This window comes from Bubalus kerabau, chromosome 1 (genome assembly GCF_029407905.1).
Source record: "Bubalus kerabau isolate K-KA32 ecotype Philippines breed swamp buffalo chromosome 1, PCC_UOA_SB_1v2, whole genome shotgun sequence".
Lineage (NCBI taxonomy): Eukaryota > Metazoa > Chordata > Mammalia > Artiodactyla > Bovidae > Bubalus > Bubalus kerabau.
The window spans coordinates 16098873-16125582 of NC_073624.1; the positions used below are offsets into that span (position 1 = coordinate 16098873).

General features: G+C 49.0%; 1 protein-coding gene and 1 non-coding gene across 6 annotated transcripts; both read left to right on the forward strand.

Annotated features, from left to right (window-relative positions):
- NCAPD2 (non-SMC condensin I complex subunit D2) lies at positions 1–25447 on the forward strand. 5 transcript variants are annotated; one of them, XM_055569007.1, is made up of 31 exons: positions 1–1611; positions 8468–8543; positions 8824–8882; positions 9347–9528; positions 9912–10054; positions 11720–11847; positions 11920–12043; positions 13073–13220; positions 14194–14391; positions 14715–14849; positions 14944–15031; positions 15128–15308; positions 15767–15891; positions 16391–16624; positions 16923–17097; positions 17615–17699; positions 19283–19416; positions 19740–19872; positions 19965–20049; positions 20125–20292; positions 20895–21064; positions 21785–21896; positions 21971–22094; positions 22177–22332; positions 22659–22836; positions 22923–23017; positions 23504–23584; positions 23687–23870; positions 24518–24644; positions 24741–24893; positions 25098–25447. In XM_055569007.1, the coding sequence occupies exons 1-31, from the start codon at positions 1485–1487 to the stop codon at positions 25181–25183; spliced, it is 4194 nt and encodes a 1397-aa protein (XP_055424982.1). In that variant the 5' UTR covers positions 1–1484; the 3' UTR covers positions 25184–25447. The 5 variants fall into 5 exon arrangements, with proteins under 5 accessions (XP_055424982.1, XP_055424976.1, XP_055424986.1 ...); XM_055569001.1 differs by having other exon boundaries at positions 1–720; positions 1462–1611; positions 19965–20292; XM_055569011.1 differs by lacking the exon at positions 8824–8882 and having other exon boundaries at positions 1–720; positions 1462–1611; positions 19965–20292.
- On the forward strand, positions 8951–9271 carry LOC129642660 (small nucleolar RNA U85). Its single transcript, XR_008709908.1, has one exon. It is a non-coding gene; the product is annotated as a small nucleolar RNA U85 (small nucleolar RNA).
- Positions 25448–26710: the final 1263 nt, after the last annotated feature.

Below are 26710 nucleotides of genomic sequence, written 5' to 3' on the forward strand. Positions count from 1 at the left end.
CCCCAAAATGAACTTCAAGCAAGAAAATTCACCTATTCTTATTTCCTTGGGCGTCCCTCAACTGAGGGAGATGAAGGTCCAGAACCTGGAGCCCAGAGCTTCCTTTCTCCGTGCCCCACAGCAGTTTTGCGCTATAGCTGTTTTTATTCCCCCTATTCGACCGGGGAGGAAATCTGAGGCTGAGGGAGTGAAGTGAACTTCTGGACGTCACATAGCAGACGAGATGGCGGAAGCTGGACTAGAGCCTAAGCTTTCTAACTGTCGGCTTCTGTCCTCGGGGTGACTGAGTGGGTCACTGTCCCAGGGGCACGGCCCCTGCTCAGCTAGGAACTCGACTTCTCCAGCAGGCACCGCGGAAAAAGAGGACTTTGTAGGGAAGAAGGCGGCCACGAGTGCTGCGTGGGTAGGGGAGGGAGCTGGAATCTAAGTCCCGCCCTCCTTGGGCAGTCGGCTCCTGCGCTCTGATTGGTCGGTCTCTGCAGCGAGCGTCGCGATTGGGCCCCTTGCGGCCGTTGTGATTTGAACTTCACTTTTGTGGCTTTGCCCGCGCCGCGCGGGGCTCGGTGGCGGGTGTTTTCCTCTGCCTGGAGTGTATTGCTCGGTTTCTCTCCCCGCGGGAGTGCTGCCTCGCATATTGTGCCCTCCGTGGGTTTTTTTTTTTTTTTAATTCCAGCCCCACGACGCGAGTTGGAGGAACGGCGGGTGAAGCTCTCTTGTAAGGTGTGGTGTTCTGGGGGAGCGGGGAAGAGAGGCCGGGAAAATCTGGCATCCGGCAGTGAGATGCGGTATTAAGCTGTAGTGGATGTGTCCTTGTAGTACAACGTGGTGGAAACAGTCATAGATCCGCAGTGGAATTTGAGCAAATCGCTTAACGTTCCTTAGTTTCAATTTCCTCATCTGTAAATGGAGCCAAATTACTATGGACTCCATGAAATGGGCATTTTGGAGACTTAGATCAGGTATGACGTTCGCGTAGCCTAATAGAACCTGGCACAGAGTAAACAAGTAGTAAATATTAATGATCTGTCATTCTGGAGACAGGAAACCTATCAGCTCACACTGGGTCACTGTTCTGGTCTTAGTTGAGACCTCTCTATATACTTAAGTTTTCTCATAGAAACAGAAATAAGAGTGCTAGTTTAATGCATTGATATGCCACTTTACAGTTCTTTAAATATTTTAATATTCCTTGACTCCTTTGTTCCTGAGAGCAACTTTGTAATCAGAGATCAGTAATCCTGTTTTACAGATGAGGCCCAGGGGGTTAAGTGATGTGACCAAGTGTCAGAGTCACAATTAGAGTTCAGTTCTAGTCCAGGGTTAATCACATCCTTTAAGATAATGTTATTAGCTTGATGCAAAACTAAAAAGCATGTATATTCAAGGAGGAGAGTAAAAGAAGCAGATTAAAAAGACAGCCTTTAGATGTAGACCCTGACTTATTTGCTGTTTGGCTTCCAGCCCTGTGAGCCATTGGGAGAAAGATGTCTCCCCAGGTATGGGAATTCCATCTGCCCTTATCCCCAGAGGAGTTGTTGAAAAGTGGAGGGGTGAATCAGTATGTCGTGCAAGAGGTACTGTCCATCAGACATCTTCCATCGTACCTTAAAGGTAAGACTCCGTAGTTGCCACTATGACTAGCACTTCAGAACAACTGCCGGCATCTGATTCCACTGTCTGTCTGTTCCACTACACCACTAAGCTCCATGGGAGTGAGGGACATGTCTTTTCTATTACTTTCTGTTTTCTGTGTAGTGTTGTGTTAAATGAAGAATATATTCATTAACCACTTTCTCTAAGGTACACAATAAACAGTTCTGGTGTATATGATTAGTCTTTGGGGAGAATTTAATTTTTGATGTTTACCTCTTACCATATGCCAGAATAGAGTCGTGGTGGTTTTAAGAATTATAGGAGAAGATGTCTCCTAAAATGTCTGAGACTTGACCTGACCTGTTTCAGGTAATAGTTTTTTAGAGTCTAGATCACATTTCCAGGAATGTCCAATGATGGAAAAAAGCATATGTGCACAGTAGCAATACTGTATAATATATGTATAGTTCAGTTACACACTGAAACCTATAGATGACTGCAGACAATTCCTGCAGTTATCAACAAGACCCCATGCATAATGTCACTGTACTGCTTGGAAGTGCCTTGTATCAGTTAGATTGCTTTGGAGAGTTACAGAGAGTAGAGATTAAGTCTGTTATTGCCCACAGCAAGTAGGGTTCATTCATTATCAAGCAGCTTGATGATATAACTGCAGCTTGTCTCTTCTTGGCCTCCTTGTTCTGATGAGCAGAGGTAGGGAAAGTGATTTTTCTATCTTTTACTACAAATGCATTGCTTTTGGCATTTAGAACCCTAAATATAAGTTCTTTAAATAACTCATGATCAGATCATTTAATTTATTCAAGCATTTACTGGTGATAATGCTGTTTGCCAGGAAGTCCTCTCTTCACCTGGGGATACGGTAGTAAACAGACAAGATGACAAAATTGTTTCTCTCACGGCTTTCAGCAAGTGATAGATAAATTGTAAATGCCAAGGGGAAGAATTGTTAAATATAGAAAAAGAATACAGTGTGCATTACAGATTGGCATTTTATGTTGGATGATCAGAAAAGACTTGCTGATAGGAGACATTTAAGCAGAGACCTTACAAGTGAGGGCATTAACTATGCAGATTCCAAAGGAAGGGCAGACAGGAAAAGCCAGTCCTGAGGTGGGAAAATGACAGTGTGGTTGGAGGGGAGTATGCTAGGAAAAAAGAGATCAGGAGGAAAGTAATACAGATCATTCTAGAGTCTTGAACCTCAAAATGTGGTCTTCAGGAGCATTAGTATCATTAGTTAGGAGCTTATCATGATTTACGAGGTTATTAGAAATGCAGGATAAAAACCCATCCCCAAACTGCTGAATCAGAAAATCCATTTCTTAAGAAGATCCTCAGATGGACATTTGGTGGCTCAGACATTAGTAATCTGCCTGCAATGCAAGGGACCCAGGTTCAATCCCTAGGTCAAGAAGATTGCCCTGGAGAAAAGAATGGCTACCCAGTCCAATATTCTTGCCTGGAGAATTCCATGGACAGAGGAGCCTGGTGGACTGCAGTCCATAGCGTCACAAAGAGTATCTACTGTGTTGAGCAGAGACTGTAAGGGGCAAGGGAAGAAGCGGGGGCTAATTCAAAGGCTAATGAAATAATACCAGGGAGCTTGCTTGGGGTGATAGCAGCAGAGGTGATCATAAAAGGTTAGAGTCTGAGTAAATTTTGAAAGTAGAGTCAACAGGATTGTTGATAGACTGGATTAGATTTACAGGGTTAGAAAAAGAAGAATCAAGGATGATTATAAGGCTGTTTGACTTGAGCACCTAGAATGGAGTTGTCATCTACTGAGGTGGGGCAGTGTAGGAAAGGAGAAGGTTTAGACTGTTGGTTATATGATTATGGAGTTCAGGGGAGAGGTGCCAACTAATGATACATAATTGGGATTTAATATTTAACATATAGAGGGTGTTTAAAGCCATGAGATTCAGTTGAAGAAGAAAAGCAGTTTCAGACATAAGACCTAAGACAGTCCAACATTTGAAGGCTGGAAAGATGAGAAGGAACCAGTAAAAGAAATTAAGGGCCAGTCACTGAGGCAGAAAGTGAGCAAAGATGCTAAATGGAAGCTAAATTAAGAGACGTTTGAAAAGGGAAAGGAGAAATCAGCTGCACGTTTAATCCTGGACTTAGCAACGTGGCACTTGCTGGTAACCTTGATGAACGCTATTTCAGAATGGTAGGCTCAAAAGCCTGATTGGAATGCATTTGTGAGAAAGTGGGATGAGAGAGGTAATTAGAGATGGTAGGTTTAGATAAGCCTTTCTGTTTGTTTGTGGGTTGTTTTTTTTTTTTTTTTTTTTTTGCTCTAAGGAGTAGCAGAGAAATAGGGTGTAGCTAGAGGGGCAAACAGAGTCAAGGGAGGATTTAGTATTTTTTTTTTTCAAGATGAGCAACATTACATGTGTTTATGCTGAATGTGGGGCCTTCTATGTGATGCTAGTGGTAAAGAACCCACCTGCCTACACAGGAGGTATAAGAGACTTGGCTTCCATCCCTGGGCCAAGGAAGATCCCCTGGAGGAGGAAATGACAACCCACTCCAATATTCTTGCCTGGGAAATCGCATGGACAGAGGAGCCCAACAGGGTACAGTTCATGGGGTTGCAAAGAGTCGAACATGACTGAAGTGACTGAGCACACATGCGTGCCTGCCGAATGGGAATAATCTGAGAGGGGAGAGTTGATGATGCAGGAGGGAGAGGGAAGAAGGATTGTTGGAGAAGTATCCTGTAGGGGGTCAGAGAGTATGTGATGGGGGTGGGAGGGAGGAGATGGTTTTATTAGAGCAAGGACGGTTTATCCACGGCAGTGCAAGAGAAAGGAGAGCATGTGGACCCAGATGCAGATAGTGCCTGCCGGTAAATACAGAGTTTGGCGCAGCTGGAGGCTCTCTTCTGTCTGATTCTGTTTTGTTATGGGTGGAGAAAAGGTGTGAAATAATGCCTAGAAGAAAGCAGATAGGCCTGGGAACTTGTAAAAGGCTTACTAAGGGCTTACTTGAAGTCCTGAGATGAGAATAGTTGGCATGGTTGTATGTTTTTTCAAGCCACGTTTATAATTTTAAAAAAGCAGAACAGAGAAATGAATATGTGATATGACCTTGACAGTCGAAATAGTATGCATAGAAGATAAACTGAAAAGAAAAATTAGCCAGATGTTAACAATGTTTTATTTCTTTCTCATTTTCACTTTACTGTATTTTCTAGATTACAGAAGGAGGTTTGTAAGAATGGGAGATGGCTTACAAGTACTGAGTTACATTGTGTGCCAAGTATTACCCTGACTGCTTCACGATTATCTCACTTAATCTTTACCAAAAAATTCTGAAAGCCCTATGAGATACGATCTATTATTATTCCCAATTTACAAAAGAAGAAACTGAGACTTGGTAAGCTAAGTAACTTAGTCTAGTAAATGTTCAAGCTGAATATAAATGTAAGCAGTGTGACTAGACTAGATCAGTGGGTGGTGCATCGGAGAAGTAAAGGGAGGTGTGAATGGAGAGAATCATTGAATGTAATAAAAAGTAGGTAACAGGTAATCTTTGAAAGAATAGCTGTTAGATTCATCAATCTCAGAAACTAGGTTTCAGGGAATTGAGAAAGATTAGACAGATTTTAATGGGACATGAGAGCAAACTCAAATGAAAGGCATTGATTGTTTTTGTATTGTTTGTTTTAAAGAAGTGGGGGCCTGAGCATGTTGTCAGAAAGAGAGTGTTCCCTGGAAAGGATGAAATCAGAGGTGAGAGAACGGAGATAAGACTTTGGCAAGGCAGTGAGAACAGAAAATCTTTTCACTTGAGACTGAAACAAAGTGGGAAGGTGTTGGCGGAATGATTTGTTGACTGAGAGGCAGGATTACTTTGGGTCTCGTTCTTTTGGGTAAAGTAGAAAACAGTCATCTACTAAAGGAAGAGAGGCAAAGGGTCAGAGAACGTATAAAGGGGAAGCTGTGCTGTGAGTATAGTGTAAGGAGTCAGTAGGAGTTGGGGAAATAAAATAGTTTGTTAAACGTTGCAAAGGACCAGGTCATAGTTGGACAACATAACACTGTAATGTGATGAATCAGGTCAGCGAGCCAGCAGTGATAATGGAGTACAGGTTCAAGCTTTACTTTCCAGACAGACCGACTTGGTGCCACAGAAAAGATTTTGACAGAATTCTTTCCCTCCCCACCCACAGAAAGAGCTAGATCTACAACTTGTTTCAAAAACGGACTCCATACAGGGGTAACAAGGCTACCGGGTTTCCCCAGTGGCTCAGCAGTGAAGAATCCTTCTGCCAGTGCAGGAGACTCAGGTTCAATCCCTGGGTGGGGAAGACACCCTGGAGAAGGAAATGGCAACCCATTCTAGTTTTCTTGCCTGGGAAATCCCGTGAACAGGAACCTTGCGCACTACAGTCCATGGGGTTGCAAAAGAGTCGGACACGACTGAGTGACTAAACGGCAACAGCAGCACTCTGATTACACGGGGCAGCAGCAGCAGTTGCAGCTCCCGGACAGCCACATAATCACAGGGGTAGACAGCCTATACACTTACAGCCATCCTCAACCCAGACAGCCATTCTGCTCTTCACTTGGAGGAAGGATGCTGCTGCTGCTGCTAAGTCGCTTCAGTTGTGTCCAACTCTGTCCGACCCCATGGACGGCAGCCCACCAGGCTCCCCCGTCCCTGGGATCCTCCAGGCAAGAACACTGGAGTGGACTGCCATTTCCTTCCCCAGTGCATGAAAGTGAAAGTGAAGTCGCTTAGTCGTCTACAACTCTTAGCGACCCCATGGACTACAGCCCACCAGGCTCCTCCGTCCATGGGATTTTCCAGGCAAGAGTACTGGAGTGGGGTGCCATCGCCTTCTCCATTGAGGAAGTGTAGCATTCAATAAATTAAAAGAAATATTCACCCCTTTATTAAAAAACAGGCTTTGTACTAGGTGGTTTTTGCCCCCAACTGTAGGCTGTTGTAAGTGTTTTGAGCATGTTTAAGGTAGACTAGGCTAAGCTGTGGTATTCAGTAGGTTAGGTAGTATTAGATTTTTGATTTAACAATGTTTTCAGTTTATAGCAGATTATTCCAAATGTAGCCCCATGGTATATCAAAGCAGGTCTATGGAGGCAAATGAACCTAAGTGTATTGCACATGTTTGAACACACTAAAGGACTAGAGAACTAAGTAACTAGGAAAGCCAGCATTTTGACTGTGAGCTGTATATGAAAGAGCTTTACACAATTAGCATCAGGTAATTAGTAAATTTATTTTTTAAAGGGGTGTGGGTTAGCAGTTCTGCAACTGTTACATGTGTATACTAGTATTAAGCAAATACATAAATGAACTTATGTTTTTAATATACACTAGAGGTAAAAATGGCACCCCACTCCAGTCCTCTTGCCTGGAAAACCCCACGGATGGAGGAGCCTGGTGGGCTGCAGTCCATGGAGTCACTAAGAGTCGAACACGACTGAGCAACTTCACTTTCACTTTTCACTTTCATGCATTGGAGAAGGCAATGGCAACCCACTCCAGTGTTCTTGCCTAGAGAATCCCAAGGATGGGAGAGCCTGGTGGGCTGCCGTCTTTGAGGTCGCACAGAGTCGGACACGACTGAAGCAACTTAGCAGCAGCAGAGGTAAAAATAGATACAGGGGTATGTCCATTTATACCTATACACATGTATGTCCTGCATTTCGCAGTCTGGTGGAAGGAGCTCCTAGTCAAGTACGGGACTGTCTGAACAACAAAAGAAAAAGTAATAGGAATGGATTAAAACACAATGAACAAAACATTCATGAGCCCATTCTGACATACATAACTGAATACATAAATTATGTATTGAAGGGAAAGAAAAGCTCATACTTACAGTGGCATTCCCATTAGTGACTATATAAAAGGAATGATAGAGATAGACAAACCACCATTTAATAAAAGTAATCTTTGTGTCAGGTAAGAGTCATCCCTTGTTGCTTAAATTAGGGGCAGAATGTAGTGAGAAACAGTATGTCTGCATAGTTGCGAAGTATCTCCCTACACAAGATACTTATTAGTTGCAAAGGGGGAAATAGTAACTTGGCAGTGGAGACACCTGGCGAATCCTACCGACTGATCAGTTAACATTGCCAGTAATAAGGCATCATGTCCTTCTGGGTATAATGGTTGAAGGACACAGCCTCCCTTTCTCAGTGATCTAGCCAAAAGCACATGACCTCAACCTAATCATGAGAAACTAGCAGACAAACCCAGAGTGAGGAACATTGTATAGAATAACTGGCGAACAACACTTCAAGTGTCAAAGACAAAGATCAGAGGAAAGTAAGGAGGTGTGATGGCTAAATGCACCGTGGTGTCCTAGGTTGACTCCTGGCCTGGGAAAAGGATAGAACAGCTGGCAAAACTCAAGCTCTACAGGTTAGTCATTAGCATGCAGTTACTGTTTATTTTCTGGTTTAGAATAGATCCTTATAGTAATACAAGATGTTACCATTGTCTGGGTGAAGAATACAGGAACTCTACTGTTTTTACTACTTTTATCATTTCAGACTCTAAAAAGATTCTGGGTTTGTATTCATTAGTAAGTTGGACAAGTCACAAAACTACTCTGACATTTAATTTCTTTTGCCACAAAATAGACACAGTACTATTTGCTTCATCTCCCTCAGAGATGGAGTGATAAAACTCAATTGTTTTGATAAAACAGGACAAAATGTCAGGTGTTACTATAATATGTTACATTGAAATGAACTGTGTCCTTTAGTGATTCTACCAAGAAAATCAGTTAACTCCATTTTTTTCTGTCTTGAACAGAATTAACCAGAAACGCCTCTCCCTCTGTACTGATCAGTTTCTTTCACCTTTACAGCTTTCCAGACTGCCTTTCGAGCTCAGGGGCCCCTGGCTGTGCTGGAGCATTTTGATACCATCTACAGCATTCTGCAGTAAGTAACGTAGCTCCTCTGGTACTTTAAAAAGAACTGGTGGCTATTTGTCCTAACTTTGCATGTTAGTCCGGAAATTCCATATTATAGTTCTCTGATACTTGGTTCTGGGTGCTGATATTTCTGCTCATGAGCATTTACCCTAGCTCGCCACCGTATTTATTCAGATGAGTGATTTCACATGTTTTTATAAGCATTAGACTCCTTGGGTTTGATCTGATCTGTTAGAATGGGCTCTGCAGGTTCCTGGCTCACCCCCGGCACTTTCTTTCCCTCATAGTCACTTTCGAAGTATAGACCCTGGCCTCAAGGAAGACACACTGGAATTCCTCATAAAAGGTGTTTATGGGAAGTGGGTAGGGGATGGAAGGTGTATGTTGCTGTTTGCTGTTTGCTGCATTTTATCAGCCATGTGATGATATCAAGGCTGTGGTGAATCAGGTGGTTTGGCTAAGCCCGGGACCTCTGACCTACTAGGTCTGTAATCTTGGTGGGCGATACAGAGCAATGTGTGTTCACTGTAAGGGCAGACCGACAATATTCTTCCTACTTGTGGGCTGCCTCTCTTCAATGGAGGCTGTTCTTCCCGTTGCCAGAGAGAACGTGGGGTAACGAGTGAGAAGTAGGGATAGGGCGTGCTCGGGACATCAGGGTCAGGTGTCCAGAGGACTTAGCCTGTGCTGTGGCCACTGAGAGATGAAACACAGATCTTTGGTAATCTGATGGCTGCAAGTGCTGGGGCTTTGAAGTTGGGTGGTGTGAGGAGCGTGAGTGAAACTGACCCCAGATCCTGCCCTTTGCAGTGGTGTCCCGCCACTCCCAGGAACTCCCTGCCATCTTGGATGATGCAGCTTTGAGTGTGTCAGACAGAAGCGCCCACCTGAATGCCCTCAAGATGAACTGCTATGCTCTGATATGCCTCTTGGAGTCTTTTGAGACCATGAGCAGCCAGACGGGTCTCATGGACCTGGAGCTAGGCGGGAAGGTAATTTGGTGTTCCTGGCTCTTAATAAGGGGTCTGGGGAGATGGGGGAGTTGGTGGGAAAGATGGAAGTCAGTGATTCTTAGAATCCTTTCCCTTTCTGCCCTTGGTCCTTGTTTAAAGTTTATGAGAAGGTACTCAGAAGTATCACAGTGTATCTTTTGCTGAGAAGCAGCTCTTTCATATTTTGAAACTTGTAATCCTTCTGTCTTACCTTCTACCTTGTCTTGACACTGGATAGCTTGGGCACTCAGACTAACAGATTGTGATCCTCTTTTCTTCCTCATTTTTTCCTGCTGCTGCTACTGCTAAGTCACTTCAGTCGTGTCCGACTCTGTGCGACCCCACAGACGGCAGCCCACCAGGCTCAATATATCCTTTTTTAGGGTAGGAAATCCCGGGCCAAGGCAACCCATGGCTTTGACTGGGAGGAAGAGAGGCAACCGATTCTTCAGCTTTTAACCCAGCTGCTCCAGTTGGACATCCGTCACTTGTGGAACCACTCGATAATCGAAGAGGAGTTTGTCAGGTGAGTGGTGACTGCGTCAGGGGATGCTGGCTGTGAGGAATGAGGGCTCTAGTGTTAGAGATGCTTTTGAAACGCTTCATTTCATGCTGCAGTTCTGTCTAATACATAGACGTGTGCCAGTTACTGTGAATTGTTCAGAAGTAGACAGCAAAGGTTAGAAACAGCTTTATTCAGTCACGTAACAGTATTTACAGAGAATCTCCTAGGTACGTGGCTGCTATCATTAAAGATATTGAAAACCAGCATTTCTGCTCTCTTAAGAGTTTGTATTTTAGAGCAGAAGACAATTTTTTAAATAAGCAAAATATATAGTATGCTTTCAGGTTTATTACTGTGGAAAAAAACAGAAGGGGTGGGAAGTGTAATGGGAAAGGGCTGTAATTTGTATCGGCGACTCTAGCAAGACTTTTTGAGGTGGTGACTTTTGAGCAAAGCCTTCAAGGAGGTAATGAGAGCCACGAGGAGAACTGGAGGCAGAGCAAGGGCAGGAAATAGGTACCAAGGAGGGAAGGTGCTGAGCAGGTCCAGGTAATAGCACTGAGGCCAGAGCGACAGCTGAGACAAGATGAGGGCTGAGCTGTGAGGTCAGGGCAGGGGGAGCCAACTGCACGTCCCCTAGGCCATCACAGTGACTTCACCATCAGCGTGAGGTGGGGCCCCTCGGGGTTCCGAGCAGGTCAGTGAAGTGGTCTGGCTGCCCTAACAAGGTCACTCTGGCTGTTGTGTCAAAACAGACTGGCGGGAAAGGAGGAAAGCGGGAGACCAGCTAGGAGGCTGTGGCGGTGACTTGGGCAGGAGATGGCCGTAGCTTAGACCCAAGAGGGAGTGGAGATGGGGAGCCGTGGGTGCAGTCTGTATTTGTTCCTTAAGGAGAGTCTACAGGATGAGCTGGCAGATGCATTAGAGGTTGGAGGGAGGGTGTGGTCGAGGATGACTCACCTTGGGTTCTGGGTTGAGCATTTGGGAAAATGGAGCTGCCAGTAACTGAGATAACAAAGCCTGTGGGAGTGTGTTTAAGGGGAAAGCAGAAGTTCTGCTTTGGGTGTAGAAAGTTGGAGGTGCCTGTTAAGACATCCAAGTAATGTCACTTTTGGGTGTGAAATGTACAAAGTGAAGTAGTAAGGGAGAGAGATCTGAGCTCGAGCACACATTTGGGAATGTAATGTGTTTATATAAATGGTGTTTGTAGCCATGAGACTGAATGAGATCAGTAAATCAGTAAGCATAGCTAGAAGAGAGCAGAAATCTGAGGACTACCTCGGGGTACTCCAGCATCAGGAGAGTGATTTGAGGAGGAACCAGCTAAGAAACAGAGAGGAGCCTGGGCTCCTGCTGCCAGATGAGGCATGTTTCAAGGGAAAGGGAGTGACCAGCTGTGTCAGATGCAGCTGAAAGTTCAGCCAAGATGAGGACTGAGTTGGCCATTCAACATTGAGAAGTCATCAGTGATTTTGTCTGACTTTTATCATATATTCAGCTTCTGTGCAGACATCATAACTTGTGGGAAGGAGGGAGTACCTACATGGCGGTCAGCAAAGCAACTAGATGCAGAAGGTGATAGAGTATAGGACCCTGACTGCAGCAGCAGAGATAGGATGAATGAGTCAAGGGCAGTATAATTGAGTCCAGACCACTGATGTCACCATCTCAATCTTCTTTTCTCAGCTTGGTTACTGGCTGCTGCTACCGCCTCCTGGAGAACCCCACCATTAGTCACCAGAAGAACCGCCCTACCCGAGAAGCCATAACGCACCTGCTGGGTGTAGCTTTGACACGTTATAACCACATGCTGAGTGAGTCGACCCTTCCTTTTCCCCACCCCTTCCCGAGGCCCAGGGTCGTGGCTCATGTGCAGGACTCTACAGGTGCCACTGTGAAGATCATCCAGATGCTGCAGCACTTTGAGCACCTGGCATCCATCCTGGTGGCAGCTGTGAGTCTTTGGGCAACTGATTACGGAATGAAGAGCATTGTAGGAGAGATCGTAAGGTGACCCTGCCTTCTCTACGTTTCTAATTCTCATTTTCCTCAGGGAGAAAAGGAATTCTCTGTGTAACACTACATTCCTTCAGATGTTGTTGTTAGTTGCTAAGTCATGTCCAACTCCTTACGACCCTATGGACTATAGCCAGCCAGGCTCATCTGTCCATAGGATTTCCCTGTCAAGAATACTGGAGTGGGTTGCTATTGCCTCCTCAAGGGGTTCTTCCCAGCCCAGGAATTGAACTCCCGCATTGGCAGGCAGATTCTGAAAGGTTGCTGCTGCAAGCTATGTGTTACACCAGAATTCGTGACCTCTGGAGGAGAGGATTTCTATCCCGGCTCAGAGATGAGGCTTGACTACTTGGAGCTTTTTGTGTAGCGAAGTTTTATTAAAGTATAATAGAGAGAGAGAAAGCTTCTGACACAGACATCAGAAGAGGACAGAAAGAGTGCCCCGTTGCTGGTTTTTAGCAAGGCATTTTGTGTCTGTTAGCAAGCTGCTAATCAGATAAGAGAGATTCCTCAAGGCTGAGGGAGTTTCACCAGGCCCCTTTCCCACAATATGCATTTTTGAGATAGGGCGGCACAAAGTGTGTCATCCCTGGCCGTAAAACAATTGACATGAATACTGGCTGTTTGAGCCATTATCACCCCAAGGTTTGAGAAGAGAAAAAAAGGTTAGTCTTAGGTGGAACTATTTTGAAGAAAGGCAGATTCCAAAGCAAATACATCATTTCATTAACATAGCTTAAAAAAATATTTCCATAAGAAAAATTGGTTAGCTCAAGGCAGAACCAGGTGTTATTAGAAGCCTCTTTTAATTTTGTTGAAGAGAAGGGACAAAAAAGTCTGCCACTTGCAGTTTATTTCCTCCTGCCACTTGGGGACCTCTGGCCTTCCTCTGTTACCCTCTCAATTCTTTACCATCTGACCCACCAGGGAAACCCCCTTCAGATGTTAGATGTCAACTTAATTCTTGCCGGGACCTAAGTGATTAGGTTACGCTGCTCTGGCTGTGTTTATTCCCCTGTGTAGAGAGATTGGACAGAAGTGTCCCCAGGAGCTGAGTCGGGACCCTACGGGGGCAAAGGGTTTTGCGGCCTTCCTGACGGAACTAGCAGAGCGCATCCCAGCCATCCTGATGTCCAGCATGTGCATTCTGCTAGACCATCTGGATGGAGAGGTAGGTGGTCGCTTGGTCAGTGGGTTGTGAGTCCATTGTTGAAAGGCTGTTTCTTAACATGAAAGTAGTAACTTTCACATGAAGTCAAATTGTCTCAGCTTATCACTGTGGCAATTCCTTCCTGTAGAGAAGCAGATGAAGTTTATTGAATTAAAGGGCCATGTCAGTATCACACTGGTTTTATCTCAGCGTGGTAGAGAGATGACAGTTCCACAGCTTAAGTCAGTGAGAGACTCAGCTGTGGTTCTGTGTCCATCCATCCTGCAGGATGAAGCCCCTTTCTGCCACCCGGCTCTCAGATGCTCCCATATCACCTCTCTCAGTTCTCTTGTCCTCAGTGTTAACCTGGCTCCTTCCCAAACCTGATATTAGCTCTCCTCAGTGAATGTTAAGAACCACGATAATCTACTCATTCACCTAATGTATTGATACCATGACTTTAGATTGCAAGATCCCATTCTCTGGCTCTCGGTGTGGCCAAAACCCTAAACTGTTCTCCCATCAGATTCTGCAGTGCACATGGTCAGGCCTAGGGCTGATTGCTGTTTCTCTGTCAGTGAATTGTGAGAAGGGGATTGTGAGGGAAGGCAGTGTTATTAGTAAGGATCAAAGGCTTTGAGGCCTCAGAAGCAAGGTGGTAATTAATGCTTCTGAAACATGTATTGGTGGGTGGATGTGATTTCACCTTCAGCTGCCACCATGGCTACCTCCTTGCATGGAGGGGAGGGGAAGGGGTACTGCTCTGGGCTCTTATTTGTTTTGTCCCCACATTCTCTTCTGAGCAGTCAAGGCCCTTTTGGCATTCAGCTTTTTCCAGTGACCTCAGGGTGAATGCCAAGCTTCCAATGCAGGGGGGTGCAGGTTCTATCCCTGGCCAGGGAACTGAGGTCCCGATGCTGAGCAGCATAAGAGTTTAGGGCAAGGACAGTCAGGGTTGGGGTGCAGAGCCCCCACCAGCCTCGCTCTCCCTCAGAATTACATGATGCGCAATGCTGTGCTGGCGGCCATGGCAGAGATGGTGCTGCAGGTCCTGAGTGGGGATCAGCTGGAGGCGGCGTCCCGGGACACCCGAGACCAGTTCCTAGACACTTTGCAGGCCCACTGCCACGACATCAACTCCTTTGTGCGCAGCCGCGTCTTGCAGCTCTTCACCCGAATCGTCCAGCAGAAGGTGAGTGGCCATTGATGTGATAGAGATCCACAGAACCCCTCTGTGCAGGCCGAAGAAAAAAGGAAAGTAGCTGTGTCAAAGAAGAGTCTAGAATTCAGGATTTCACTGCCAGTAGTAAAGGTCCTCCTCTATCAGGGACAGCGATTCTGGCTGCATTCAAGAACTACACTGTCTTAATACACACAGTATTCCAGAACTGTTCACGTCCCGTAGAAAAGTTTCCTCAGATGAGTGGCTCGCACATGTAGAGTGCACTTCACCATCATCTTGATGTTATGGCCAGTGTGGGCTGGGATCTGATCCTCTCCTCCTGCCCCCCACAGGCTCTGCCCCTGACGCGTTTCCAGGCAGTGGTGGCCTTAGCTGTGGGGCGTCTGGCAGACAAGTCGGTGCTGGTCTGTAAAAGCGCCATCCAACTGCTCGCCAGCTTTCTTGCCAATAATCCCTTTTCCTGCAAGGTACATAGCCCTTGGCCCACCCAGAAGAGGGATTAAATGGAAACAGGTGAAATTCCACGAGTCAATGATTCTGATATTAATTGTTTCTTGGTAGCTTAGTGACACTGACCTTGCTGGACCACTGCAGAAGGAGACCCAGAAATTACAAGAGATGAGGGCCCAGAGGCGAGCCACAGCGCCTTGTGAGTAGGGGCTGTGGGGGAGCTTTCAACCTTGACACCTTTCTCCCCACAGTGGGGAGCTCAAGGCAAGAGTCTAAGTGAAACCTTCTCGTTCAGCCGCAGAGCTAGACCCCGCCGAGGAGTGGGAGGCCATGCTGCCAGAGTTGAAAGCTACCCTGCAGCAGCTGCTGACGCTTCCCCAGGAAGGAGAGGGGATGTCTGAGGGCGTTGCCGAGACAGAGACCCCCAAGGAGGTGGAAGGACGCATCCGTCAGTTGCTAGCCAAAGCTAGTTACAAGTATGGGAAAGAATGCAGTATTTTCTCGTGACCCATTAGGTTTAGAGTTCACCTTTGGGAAACTATATATATATATATGTGTTTTTAATTGAAATATAGTTGATTGGCAATGTTGCACTAATTTCTGCTGTACAGCAGAGTAACTGTTCTACACATGTATACATTCTTTAATGATACGTTTTTTAAAAATGAGAAATCTCTTCCAAGCCTGCTTTCTAGCCACGTAGTTCCCTTCCCATGGAGCAGCAACAGTAGTGTTAAGCGCCTCCTTCTAGAGATAATGTTTAGTCACACAGCCAAACTTAGCTTCATTTCCCCCCGACCCCTTTTCACACGAGTGACAGAGTTCTCCACCGGAAGGTCTGGGTTCTGGGTGGATTCGTGAGCTAGGCCCTCTGACACAGGCTGCAGTGACGCTCTCAAGGGGGCAGGATTGGTGACAGGCCGTGTTCTGTCAGGCAGGCCGTTATCCTCACTCAGGAAGCCATGGGCCGCTTCCAGGAGTCTGAACCCTTCTGTCATGTGGACCCGGAAGAGTCAGAGGAGACCAGGTTCCTCAGTCTCTTAGGAACCATCTTCAAAGGTAAATTCCTTTTCCTTCTTCAGTCAGCAAACAAGACATTTCAGCTAGTATTTATGGCCCATTGACTTTATGTCAGACACTGACCTGACTCACAGCCTGGCACTGAAAGAGGCCAGAGCGGGGTCTGCAGTGTGTCTGCTTGGGAACAGAAGCAACCCACAGGCCTGAGATCCATAGTCACAGGGAGTGGAAGGGTATTTTAAGCCATAGCTGACTCAAGAAATCTTTTCTGAGAAATGAACCAAGATATTTTAGACTAAATTCTAAGTTTATACTTTGCTATTGGGAGTTCCCTGGAAATCCAGTGGTCAGGACTCCACATTTCCATTGCAGGGGGCATGGGTTTGATCCCTGGTTAGGGAACTGAGATCCTGCAAGCCGCATAGCATGGCAAAACAAAACTTTCCTATGGTAGAAACACATACTCATGGATGTTTAGAACTGTTGGGTTTCCCCATATACCCTTGAGCAAAACCATCCTGTAATTCTCTAACTCTAGGCCCAGCAGCTCCCACCCAGGAGGAGAATCCCCAGGCGGCTGCAGGGAACTTGGGCCCAGGAGAGACTGGCTGTAAGGACAAGCCCAGTGGGTCAGAGCCTGAGGAACGCAACGATGAGCTGGTGAAGCAGGAGTTGCTGGTGCAATACCTGCAGGATGCCCACAACTTCTCCCTGCAGATCACCAAGGCCATTGGCATCATCAGCAAGATGATGTACGAACACACAACTACAGGTGTGCCAGCATCCCCACCACAGAGGCCAGGGCTTGCAGTTGGAAGGACCCGTCTCGTCCGTATTTGATTGATGTCCGTCTGCTCCTTTGAAGGGCCCAGATTCTCTACTTCCATTTGGCTACTGTAGCCCTGTGGAGTGTGCATATCGCATTTGACAGGGCACTAGAGAGAGGTGGGGTCCTCAGGAAAAATGGGGAGGGTATCCCCTCACATGTTGCTACATTAAGAGAGGTTCTGTCTTTAAATGTTGGGGCGTTTTGCTGTGCTGATAGGTGACATTTGTGTCTGTCCTCTCAGTGGTGCAGGAGGTGATTGAATTCTTTGTGATGGTGTTCCAATTTGGGGTACCTCAGGCCCTATTTGGGGTGCGCCGCATGCTGCCTCTCATCTGGTCAAAGGAGCCTGGCGTCCGGGATGCTGTGCTTAATGCCTACCGCCAACTTTATCTCAAACCCAAGGGGGACTCCGCCAGGTACACGGGCTGCATTGCCTTTGCTAACTTCCCTGAAGTCAGCCTCTCCCAGGAGGTGTCTAGTCTCCTGAGGGGAGGCGGGGGACTGGGCTTCTCCTAGGGGACTTCTAGACCCAGAGGCAGTAGGTCTGTGATGGACTGGGGGAGGGAACTCCCAGTGAAACCCAACCTAAGCAGTTATTTGGTTTATTTTTGTTTCTTTTTATTGAAATATAATACAACATTATATAAGTCACAAGTGTACATGGTAGTGATTCACAATCCTTAAAGGTTATGTTGTTTTTAGTTATAAAATATTCCCCATGTTGCACACTGCATCCTTGTAGCTCATTTGACACAGGCTAGTTTGTCCTGTTAGTCCCCCGCCCCTCTCCCCACTGGCAACTACTAGTTTGTTCTCTTTGTGTATCTGAAGTAGTTGTTTGTTGTTTGACACTGGCGGGATTGCCTAATAACCTATTTGCCAGGTTTAGCTTCTCCGTCTTTTAATGACCCCTGATCTCTGCTGTTTCCACAGAGCCAAGGCCCAGACTTTGATTCACAATCTCTCTCTGCTGCTGGTGGACGCCTCAGTTGGGACCATTCAGTGTCTTGAGGAAATCGTAAGTATGCTCACTTCCACTTACTCACTCAGCAAATATTAGTAAGATTATGGTGTGCTCAGCAACTTACTCAGCCCCTCAAAGAAATATAAGATTATTTGCTTTCAACTCTAGTTGGCAGCCAAAAAACATAAAACATTTTAGAGCAATGCAGCAGATAGTTAAGTGGTATAGGTAACAGTTATTGTAGCGACAGTAATAGAACACATTATGCCAGGCACTGATTTAATCACTTTGCTCGTATTAACATGTTTCATCCTCACAATGGCTCTAGGAGGCAGCATTATTATCTACATTTTTCAATAAGAAACTTGAGGTAGAGAGAGCTTAAAGAACTTGGCTAACTTCAGCCAGTTAGTGACAAAGTTTAAGATTCAATCTCAGGCTTCAGAGTTCCAGAAACCATACTCCTGCCTGGTACATTATGTTGACAAGTAGAGAAGAGAGCAGTGTCGGGTCGAAGAGTCGAGGGCAGAGCTTCCGAGTCAAGGGCAGAGCTTCCTGAAGGTGGCAGGACTTGATCTGGATCTTGATGCATCAGATTTAGAGAATTCAAGAGAGGAGGGGAAACATTTCAGACAGAGCTGAGCAAGAGCACACTGCCTGTGTTGTAGAAGGAAGACTGTTGCATTCTGGCCCAAGATTGTTACCTGGAAAAGATAGTGAAGCTGGAAACAGGTTGGAGCTGAACTGGGAAGATCCATGGGATCTAGGACTTGACCCTTAGCGGCCAGGGGCCCCAGCATTTCAGGGTGACAGAGCTACTTTGAAGGGTTTGGGTGGTGGGGCTCAAGGCAGAGATGGTGCTGACCACGAGCCTCCACTGGGAGGAGCAGCACCACCAGCCTCATTTTCTCCTCACTGCGGAAAAGAAAAGCCTGCTAGAGGCGCCTGGCCTGAGATGGCGCAGGGCAGCAACTGGCCAGGAGCCCATACAGCAGGCCACAGAGAGCTGTTTCCACCAGTACTTGGTGAGCAATGCTGTGGCCTGATGAAGCAGAGGTCTGGGAGAGCACAGCACACAGGCTGGTGGGAGCCGAAGCAGGGAATGTTCCTGGAGGCTGCTGCCGGTGTGCAGTGACAGGGATCTGGACTTCGGGGGTGGGAGGAACATCTATAGAGTGGCACTTCATGGAAGACAAATTTTAAAAGGGAGAAAAGGTGGAATGAGCAACCGATGCATTAAAAATCAGGTGACAGAGGTTTGAAGCATATGAGACTATTGGTGGTGGTGTCACTGGCAAAATGAAAAGGCAAAGATGATGGTATCCATTTGGGACACATTGAGTTGATGTTAGCAGTGAGAAAACCTACTAGAAATCTCCACAAAGTGTTGTCCAGACTATAGATGTGCACAAACTCAGCAAGGTCCGTTTCAGCACGTCATCTAAAGAAACGTTTGCAGGCAGGAGATTAGAAAGTAGCAGAGGTGGAGGTATCTCCCAGACCCCAGCTTTACATCTTCAGCTGCCTAAGGAGCTTCCTCTCCACTTCGGGTTCTCAGTGTTCTCTTCAGAGGAGGCAGACCAGGTGTCAGGGGATTTGTTACTTTGGGGCCTGATCCCTTTTTCTTTTCTCTCCAGATCTGTGAGTTTGTGCAGAAGGATGAATTGAGCCCAGCAGTGACCCAGGTGCTGTGGGAGCGGGCAACCGAGAAGGTGCCCTGCTCCCCTCTGGAGCGCTGCTCCTCCGTCATGCTTCTTGGGATGATGGCACGGTGAGGCTCAGATCAGACAGGCCGAGGGGTGAGCGAGAAGAGAAAGGTTCCCTGAGGACCGTTCCTACTGCTCCAGTGAGAGCACTTGGGCCGGCTGCGCTCTGCGTGTGCATCGCTGCCTAAATGGAGGACAAGTGACAGGGCAGTTCCAACCCGCCCAGCAGAGTGGTCAGCGGCGTGCGAGGGATGCTGAGGGCCGGCCCCACACGTAGCGCCCCAGGGCTCACGAAGCCCTGGGTTGGGAACTGGCTCCTACGGTCCTTGGTGGTGGTCCCCACACAGAGGTGTCTGAGTGGCTTGAACTCTACGGCTTCTTCTCCTAGAGGAAAGCCAGAGATTGTGGGAAGCAACTTGGACACCCTGGTGAATATAGGGCTGGACGAGAAGCTCCCACCAGACTACAGGTTGGCCCAGCAGGTGTGCCACGCCATCGCCAACATCTCGGACAGGAGGAAGGCACGTGGGGTGGTAATGTCCAAACTAGGGAGAGTGGGTACCCCTTGTCCACCCTCGACACTCACCCGCGTTGTCTTCCCTGCCCGTAACAGCCTTCTATGGGTGAACGTCACCCTCCCTTCCGGCTGCCCCAGGAGCACCGCCTGTTTGAGCGACTGCGTGAGATGGTCACGAAAGGTGAGCTGCCGCGCAGAGCCTGGGGCAGAAGGGCTCCTCTGTCTGTGGTGGCAGCTTCCCCCTCTTCCTGTGCAGGCAGCGTCCACCCAGACCCGCTCTGGGTCCCGTTCAAGGAGGTGGCTGTGGCCCTCATCTACCAGCTGGCTGAGGGCCCCGAGGTGATCTGCGCCCGGATACTGCAGGACTGTGCGAAGCAGGCCCTAGAGAAGTTGGAGGAGAAGAGTGACCACCAGGAGGCCCCGCGTAAGTGGGCAAGGGGTGCCGGGCCCATGGCAGCAGCTCCTGACAGCACCACCTCCTGCAACTGCTCTGACCCCCTCAGCCCTCCCTGTCCCTTTCTGTCACTCAGGCTGCACAGTCACTGCTGCCATGCCCTCCACCCTCATGTCTTGCTTCTTTTTTCTTTTTTTACATAATTTTATTTCTTTTTGGCTGTGCCCAGTCTTAACTGTGCAGGCATTTCTCTAGTTGCAGTGAGTGGGGATGACTCTGTAGTTGTGCTGCATGGGCTTCTCCTGCTAGTGGCGTCTCTTAGTGTGGAGCGTGGGCTCTAGGGCACAAGGGCTTCAGTGGCTGTGGCTGCCAGGCTCTAGAGCACAGGCTCAGTAGCTGCGGTACCTGGGCCCAGTTGCTCCAAGGCATGTGGGATCTTCCCGGGCCAGGGATGGAAACCCGCGTCTGCTGCATTGGCAGGTGGATTGTTTACCGTTCTCTACCAGGGAAGCCCTCCTGCTCCTTGCCTGGGTATAGAGCACGTGAGCCAGGGGACCATCAGTGAAAACAGCGCGGGGGCCTGTGAGACTTGATGGCCTTTCTCTCCCTGCTTTCCTGCCCCCGTCCTGCAGAGGAGACGCCCGTGCTCCCCACCTTCCTGTTGATGAACCTGCTGTCCCTGGCCGGGGACGTGGCTCTGCAGCAGCTGGTGCACCTGGAGCAGGCCGTGAGCGGAGAGCTCTGTCGGCGCCGAGTCCTGCGGGAGGAACAGGAGCACAAGAGGAAGGAGCCCAAGGAGAAGGTGAGCAGCGCACTTGCGCTTTGGAGTTCCTGCCCCAAGTCTTGCCCAGACTTGCTTCTGGCCCTCAGGTCCTTTACGTTTCCTTCTGGGGAGCTCTGCTTCTCTCCTATTCATTGAGCTCATGGGGGCTCTGCCTCCTTGCTCCTGATACCCTGGAAACGATTAGTGAGAACATAAATGGATCACCCACGAGGTGTTTTAGGTAAATCCAGAACATCGAGGTAGGGACCTCAGCATAAAATCCAGGCTGTGCCCGAGGCAGTGTTTGCTAGACCCTGCACGCTCCCACCGCCTTGCTGGCAGCCTTGGAGACTGGGCCTGGCCCCTGATGGGACCTTGTGTTCTCTCCACTAGAGGCAGTGATGTCTGGCAGACAAATGAGATACAGCCCTGCAGCAGTGGGGTAAAGTCTGACCTTCTCTGTGACCTTGAGCTGTTGTCTGGCAGGTTCCATCGATTTATTTTGTTCAGGAAGTTATATGTCGCTATGAGGATGAATCGGAAGAGATGTGGGATGCTTTGGCCACTTTAGACACAACTGGAGGGGATCTAGTACTTTTCCTATTTGATTCACGAGTCTTTCCTCTTCAGATACATGTGACAAGCCTGTGAAGAGCTTTGCAGAATTTGCCCTTCCCCAGATCCATTCATGTGAAATGAAGGGTAGGCTGGAATCAAAACTGTCTGCTCACCCATGATCCCTGGCTGCTTTCCCATCAGAATTCAAAGTCTGAGTCCACCTTGGAGGAGGAGATGGGGCTGGGCGGGGCCACAGCTGATGATACCGAGGCAGAACTCATCCGAGGCATCTGTGAGCTGGAGCTGCTGGAAGGTGAGAAGGGCTGCTGGGTGAGCCTTCCCCAGCCGGGTAGCCCGTCCCACACCTTGACTTGTTCTTTAAACCAGGCAAACAGACACTGGCTGCCTTTGTTCCACTTCTGCTTAAAGTCTGCAACAACCCTGGTCTCTATAGCAACCCAGAGCTCTCCACAGCTGCTTCACTCGCCCTGGGCAAGTTCTGCATGATCAGGTGGGCCCCAGGGTGGACACTGCCTTCCCGAGGAGGGTGGGGGCTTGTGCAGTTTCCCTGACGATCCTCTCTTTGCCTCTAGTGCAACTTTCTGTGACGCCCAGCTTCGTCTTCTGTTCACCATGTTAGAAAAGTCCTCACTCCCCATTGTTCGCGCTAACCTCATGATTGCTACTGGGGATCTGGCCATCCGCTTCCCCAACCTGGTGGACCCCTGGACACCCCATCTATATGCTCGGTGAGAGACCCCTCCCAGCGCCGTCTCGGTCCCTGCCAGCCCTGGAGGCCGTGGGGAAGTCGGTCTGGGGATCCCCAGAACTGTGTCCCCCCGGTCTTTAGGGCTCCCTCCCACATCTGGGCACGCCCTGGCTGGGTGTGACCCAAAGGGATTGATGCCTCTCATCTAAAGCCTTGGCACCAGGCTTGTCCTCTTTCCCCAAACTCAACTCTAGACATCCTCGACCGGTACTGTCAGAAGAGGCCGCGGCTCCCTACTGAGGCCTCCCTGCCACCATCGGGTGCGCCCACAGTCCCTGTCCTAATGCTGTGAGATTTTATCCCTAGCCTCCGGGACCCCTCTCAGCATGTGCGGAAAACAGCCGCCCTGGTGATGACCCACCTGATCCTGAAGGACATGGTGAAGGTGAAGGGGCAGGTGAGCGAGATGGCCGTGCTGCTCATCGACCCTGCCCCTCAGATTGCTGCCCTGGCCAAGAACTTCTTCAACGAGCTCTCCAACAAGGTGAGAAGTGGGGTGGCTTAGGACTTGCTGCTGAGGGATGGGGCAGTCGTGTGCTGGTCTCTGTGACCTGGCTCTCTCTTTTACAGGCGAATGCCATCTATAACCTCCTTCCAGATATCATCAGCCGCCTGTCAGCCCCCGAGGGAGGTGTGGAGGAAGAGCCTTTCCACACCATCATGAAGTAGAGTCCCTGGGCCTTGGGGCATTTGTTCCTTTGTAGAGCAGGCTCGGGAATCACGCAGACCTGTTCGTGATGTGTGATGTCCAGTCTGATGCTCTGAGCCGTGTGGACTTCAGCATCAACCCGCCTCTGTAGTATTCCTCCTGTGTAAAACGAGGCCTCCAAATACTACTTCCTTAGTTCTTGAGAAGATTCAGTAAGATAAAAGTCCTAACACATGCTTACATGATAAGCATGTAAACAGGACTCATTGGATGGCAGCTGCTTTTGTTCTGAGTTTCCAGTCACACTGTAAATTCCTCAGGAGGGTGGGGTGGACCCTTCCCTGAGGTGAGGGAGTGGGCAGGAGGGACAGGCCAGGGCAGAGAAGGGTCTGCCCCTGAGGCAGGAGGGCGACAGAAGGCGGGTGCCGGGGAGGGCCTGTGCGGGTGTCAGTGGTGGGTTCGGGGCCGCCCCCAAGGTGGTCCATCTGTTTCCCGTCCGCAGGCAGTTGCTCTCCTACATCACGAAGGACAAGCAGACCGAGAGCCTGGTGGAGAAGCTGTGTCAGCGCTTCCGCACGGCCCAGTATGCTGCCTTCCTGGAGGGTTCTCGGGGCCTCCGTGGGGCTGGAGGAGACCCTTCCCTCGGGGGTCCCGCTGAGCCTCACCACACCTTCCCTGCCTGCAGGACTGAGCGGCAGTACCGGGACCTGGCGTACTGCGTGTCTCAGCTGCCCCTCACAGAGCGGGGTCTCCGCAAGATGCTCGACAATTTCGACTGCTTTGGCGATAAACTGTCAGACGAGTCCATCTTCAGCGCCTTTTTGTCCATCGTGGGCAAGTTGCGGCGTGGGGCCAAGCCCGAGGGCAAGGTGCGCGGTGCCTGCTGCTTTCAGGCCGCAGCTCACGCGGGTGTTCTGAGGCTCCAGGTTTCTGACTTAATCCCCAGCTGATTGCAACCAAGTAACCGGGTGACCTGAGACCACATATTTCTGTCTCCAATTCTATTCTTTCTTTTTTTCTTTTCTTCAAGAGACTTTCTTAAGGGCCATTTCAGGTTCAAAGCAAAATTACAGTATTCCTCATGTACCCCCAGTTACCCACGTCCCCTGCCACAGGCTGCGCAGGACATCTGTGAACCTGCCTTGACACATCCCCGTTGCCCAGAGAGCGTCATTTGCAGGAGGGTTCACTTCTGGTGATGTGTGTGCCGATGAATGTATCGTGACTGTGCCCACCACTGTGTGTGCTTCACAGTTGACGCCCCGCCCTGAGCGTCCTCTGCTCCCCTGCTCACCCCCCCAGCCCTGCCACCACTGATCCTTCTACTGTCACGGCAGCTTCGCCTTTCGCAGGGTGTCATGTAGTTGGAACCACAGAGTGTGTGCTCTTCTCATTTGGGTTCTTCCCTTTAGTGATCCACATTTAAGATTCCTCCATCTCTATTCATGGACTTGTTTCTTTTTAGTCATAGAAATAACGATTTCCAGGCCTGTTTCTAATTTGTTTTTTCCTCCAGGCTATAATAGATGAATTTGAGCAGAAGCTTCGGACCTGTCACACCAGAGGTTTGGACACAGTAGAGGAACTTGAGGTTGGCCAAGGCAGTAACCAGAGAGCCCCGTCAGCCAGAAAACAGCCAGCTGGTATGTGGGGCTGCCCTTTGGGAGATTCTGGGCGGGGCCCTCCTCTCAGATAGAGGTTCCTTTTTCCTTCTGGACCCACACTTCTGCCTCTGGTAGCCGCTTGGCACAGGCATGTGGCTTCTACAGCCTCAGACAACTTTGTCACACCGAAGCCCCGCCGTACCACCCGCCAGCATCCAAACACCCAGCAGCGAGCTTCAAGAAAGAAACTCAGGATTGTCTTCTCGAGTGATGAATCCAGCGACGAAGGTGCCATGCTCCCTTCCAGACCCAGCCCGGCAGGGGTGGGGTAGGGGCCAGGCTGACTTTTGACGGGGTCCTGCTGTGTAGGCCCCACCCCCAGGTCATCTTCCTGTGCAGTATGGTCCAGGACTGTCCCATTTGTTCTCTGAGACCTATTTTTCACCATCTTTGTGACTCAGCTTTTTCTTATTCCCCCAATTCTTTGTACAGAACTGTCAGCAGAGATGACAGAAGATGAGACACCCAAGAAAACCACCCCCATCCGCCGGGCATCTGCTCACAGGCACAGGTCCTAGGGGCAGCCTTGCCTATCCCAACCCTGCTGTGCACGTGTCTTATAAAGAGTGACCCTGAATTCATTCCTTTTGTAAAATGCTTGTTTGCCTGTCTCCTTGGTTTTTTAATGCATAAATGGTCATTATAACGTAAGGCTTTGCTCTTAAACCAGCCCAACTGAACTGAGTTGAGCTGCTTTCCTTGGAATGTGTGTATATATATATATATATATGTTTGTCAGTTTTCTTGTTTTCTAACGAATAAATATTTTTATATAGTTTTAGAGGTTTTTCCTAAGCTTGTCTTTGTCTTGTCTTTCTCGCTAGCCTGGAGGCAGGCAGCAGCAGAGGGTTATTGATCCGGAGGGAGACGCTGAGCCCAGGGGTCTGATGTGTGTCCAGCCCCTCAGTGCCTCATCTCTCCCCAGCCTCCCCCCTGCACGTGGCAGGACGCTCGGCTGTGTAGAATTAGGCAGCGCCTAGACTCCAGAGCCGCACTTCTCAATCTAGGGGCAGTTTTACCCTCTGGGAGACATTTGGCAACCTCTAGAGACTATTTCTTTGTCACAACCTAGCAGAGAGGGGTGCTACCAGCAGCCAGTGGGTAGAGAGAGGCCAGGGATGTTGCTAAATATCTGACAATGCACAGGACAGTTCCCACCACAAAAAAAGGATGCGTCAGCCAGTGAAGCTGGGGTTGAGAAACCCTCCTCTGACCAACGGCTCGCTTTGTCCTGCCCCCACCCCCACTCGTGCCCCTCTAAAGACAGAAGACTGAGCTGGCCAGGCTGATGGGAGACCAGGTCATGAGTCCCCTCCAGCTCTAGACAGTGTCTCTGTAGACAGTCCCCCAGGGGTTCCTCACAATGTTACAGGGTCTACAGGAAGTCAGCCCCTAGATGCAGGCCCTGTCCACCCCCTTCTACTCCCCAGGTCCTCTGCTGAGTCACCTGAACCGCAGGCAGTGTGGCTGCTGTCATGACTACTGGTGTCTCTGCTGTCATGACAACAGCAGACTGCGTCAGTCCATGGTCCCTGGGCACTGAACTCCCTCTTCAGCAAAGGACAGTAATGAGAAATGACAGGCGTGCGGCAAAGGGGAACACGCTGCGGGCAGTGTGGGAGGGCGGGGATGGGGGGTCCTGCTAAGGCCCTCTTCAGGCAAAGTACCGTGTCCTTGGTGCTGGGGAGGAAGCCCCATCCACTTCCCAGCAGGCTCCTCAGTGTGGCTCCTTCCCTCGCCATTAAGTGCCCACTGGCCCTGCTCTTGCAAAGCCCGGGGCGTGGACCATGCAGATGGCCGCCTGCCACAGCAAACATTGGAGGAGGACAGTCCCAGAAAGGGAAGGAACCGCTGGAGTCGGGGTGCAGGACTGCATGCTCTCTGCCTTTTAAGCAAAGGTTATCACCAGCCGGGCTAAACTTAGCCACAGGCTTTTCAGCTGGAGAAGGGGGCTGGTCTCATGTTACGCTGGGCCAGCAAAGAGGCCCCAATTCTGTCCCCCAGCACCTGCTGATGGGCAATGTCCATTCTACCCCACCCCACCC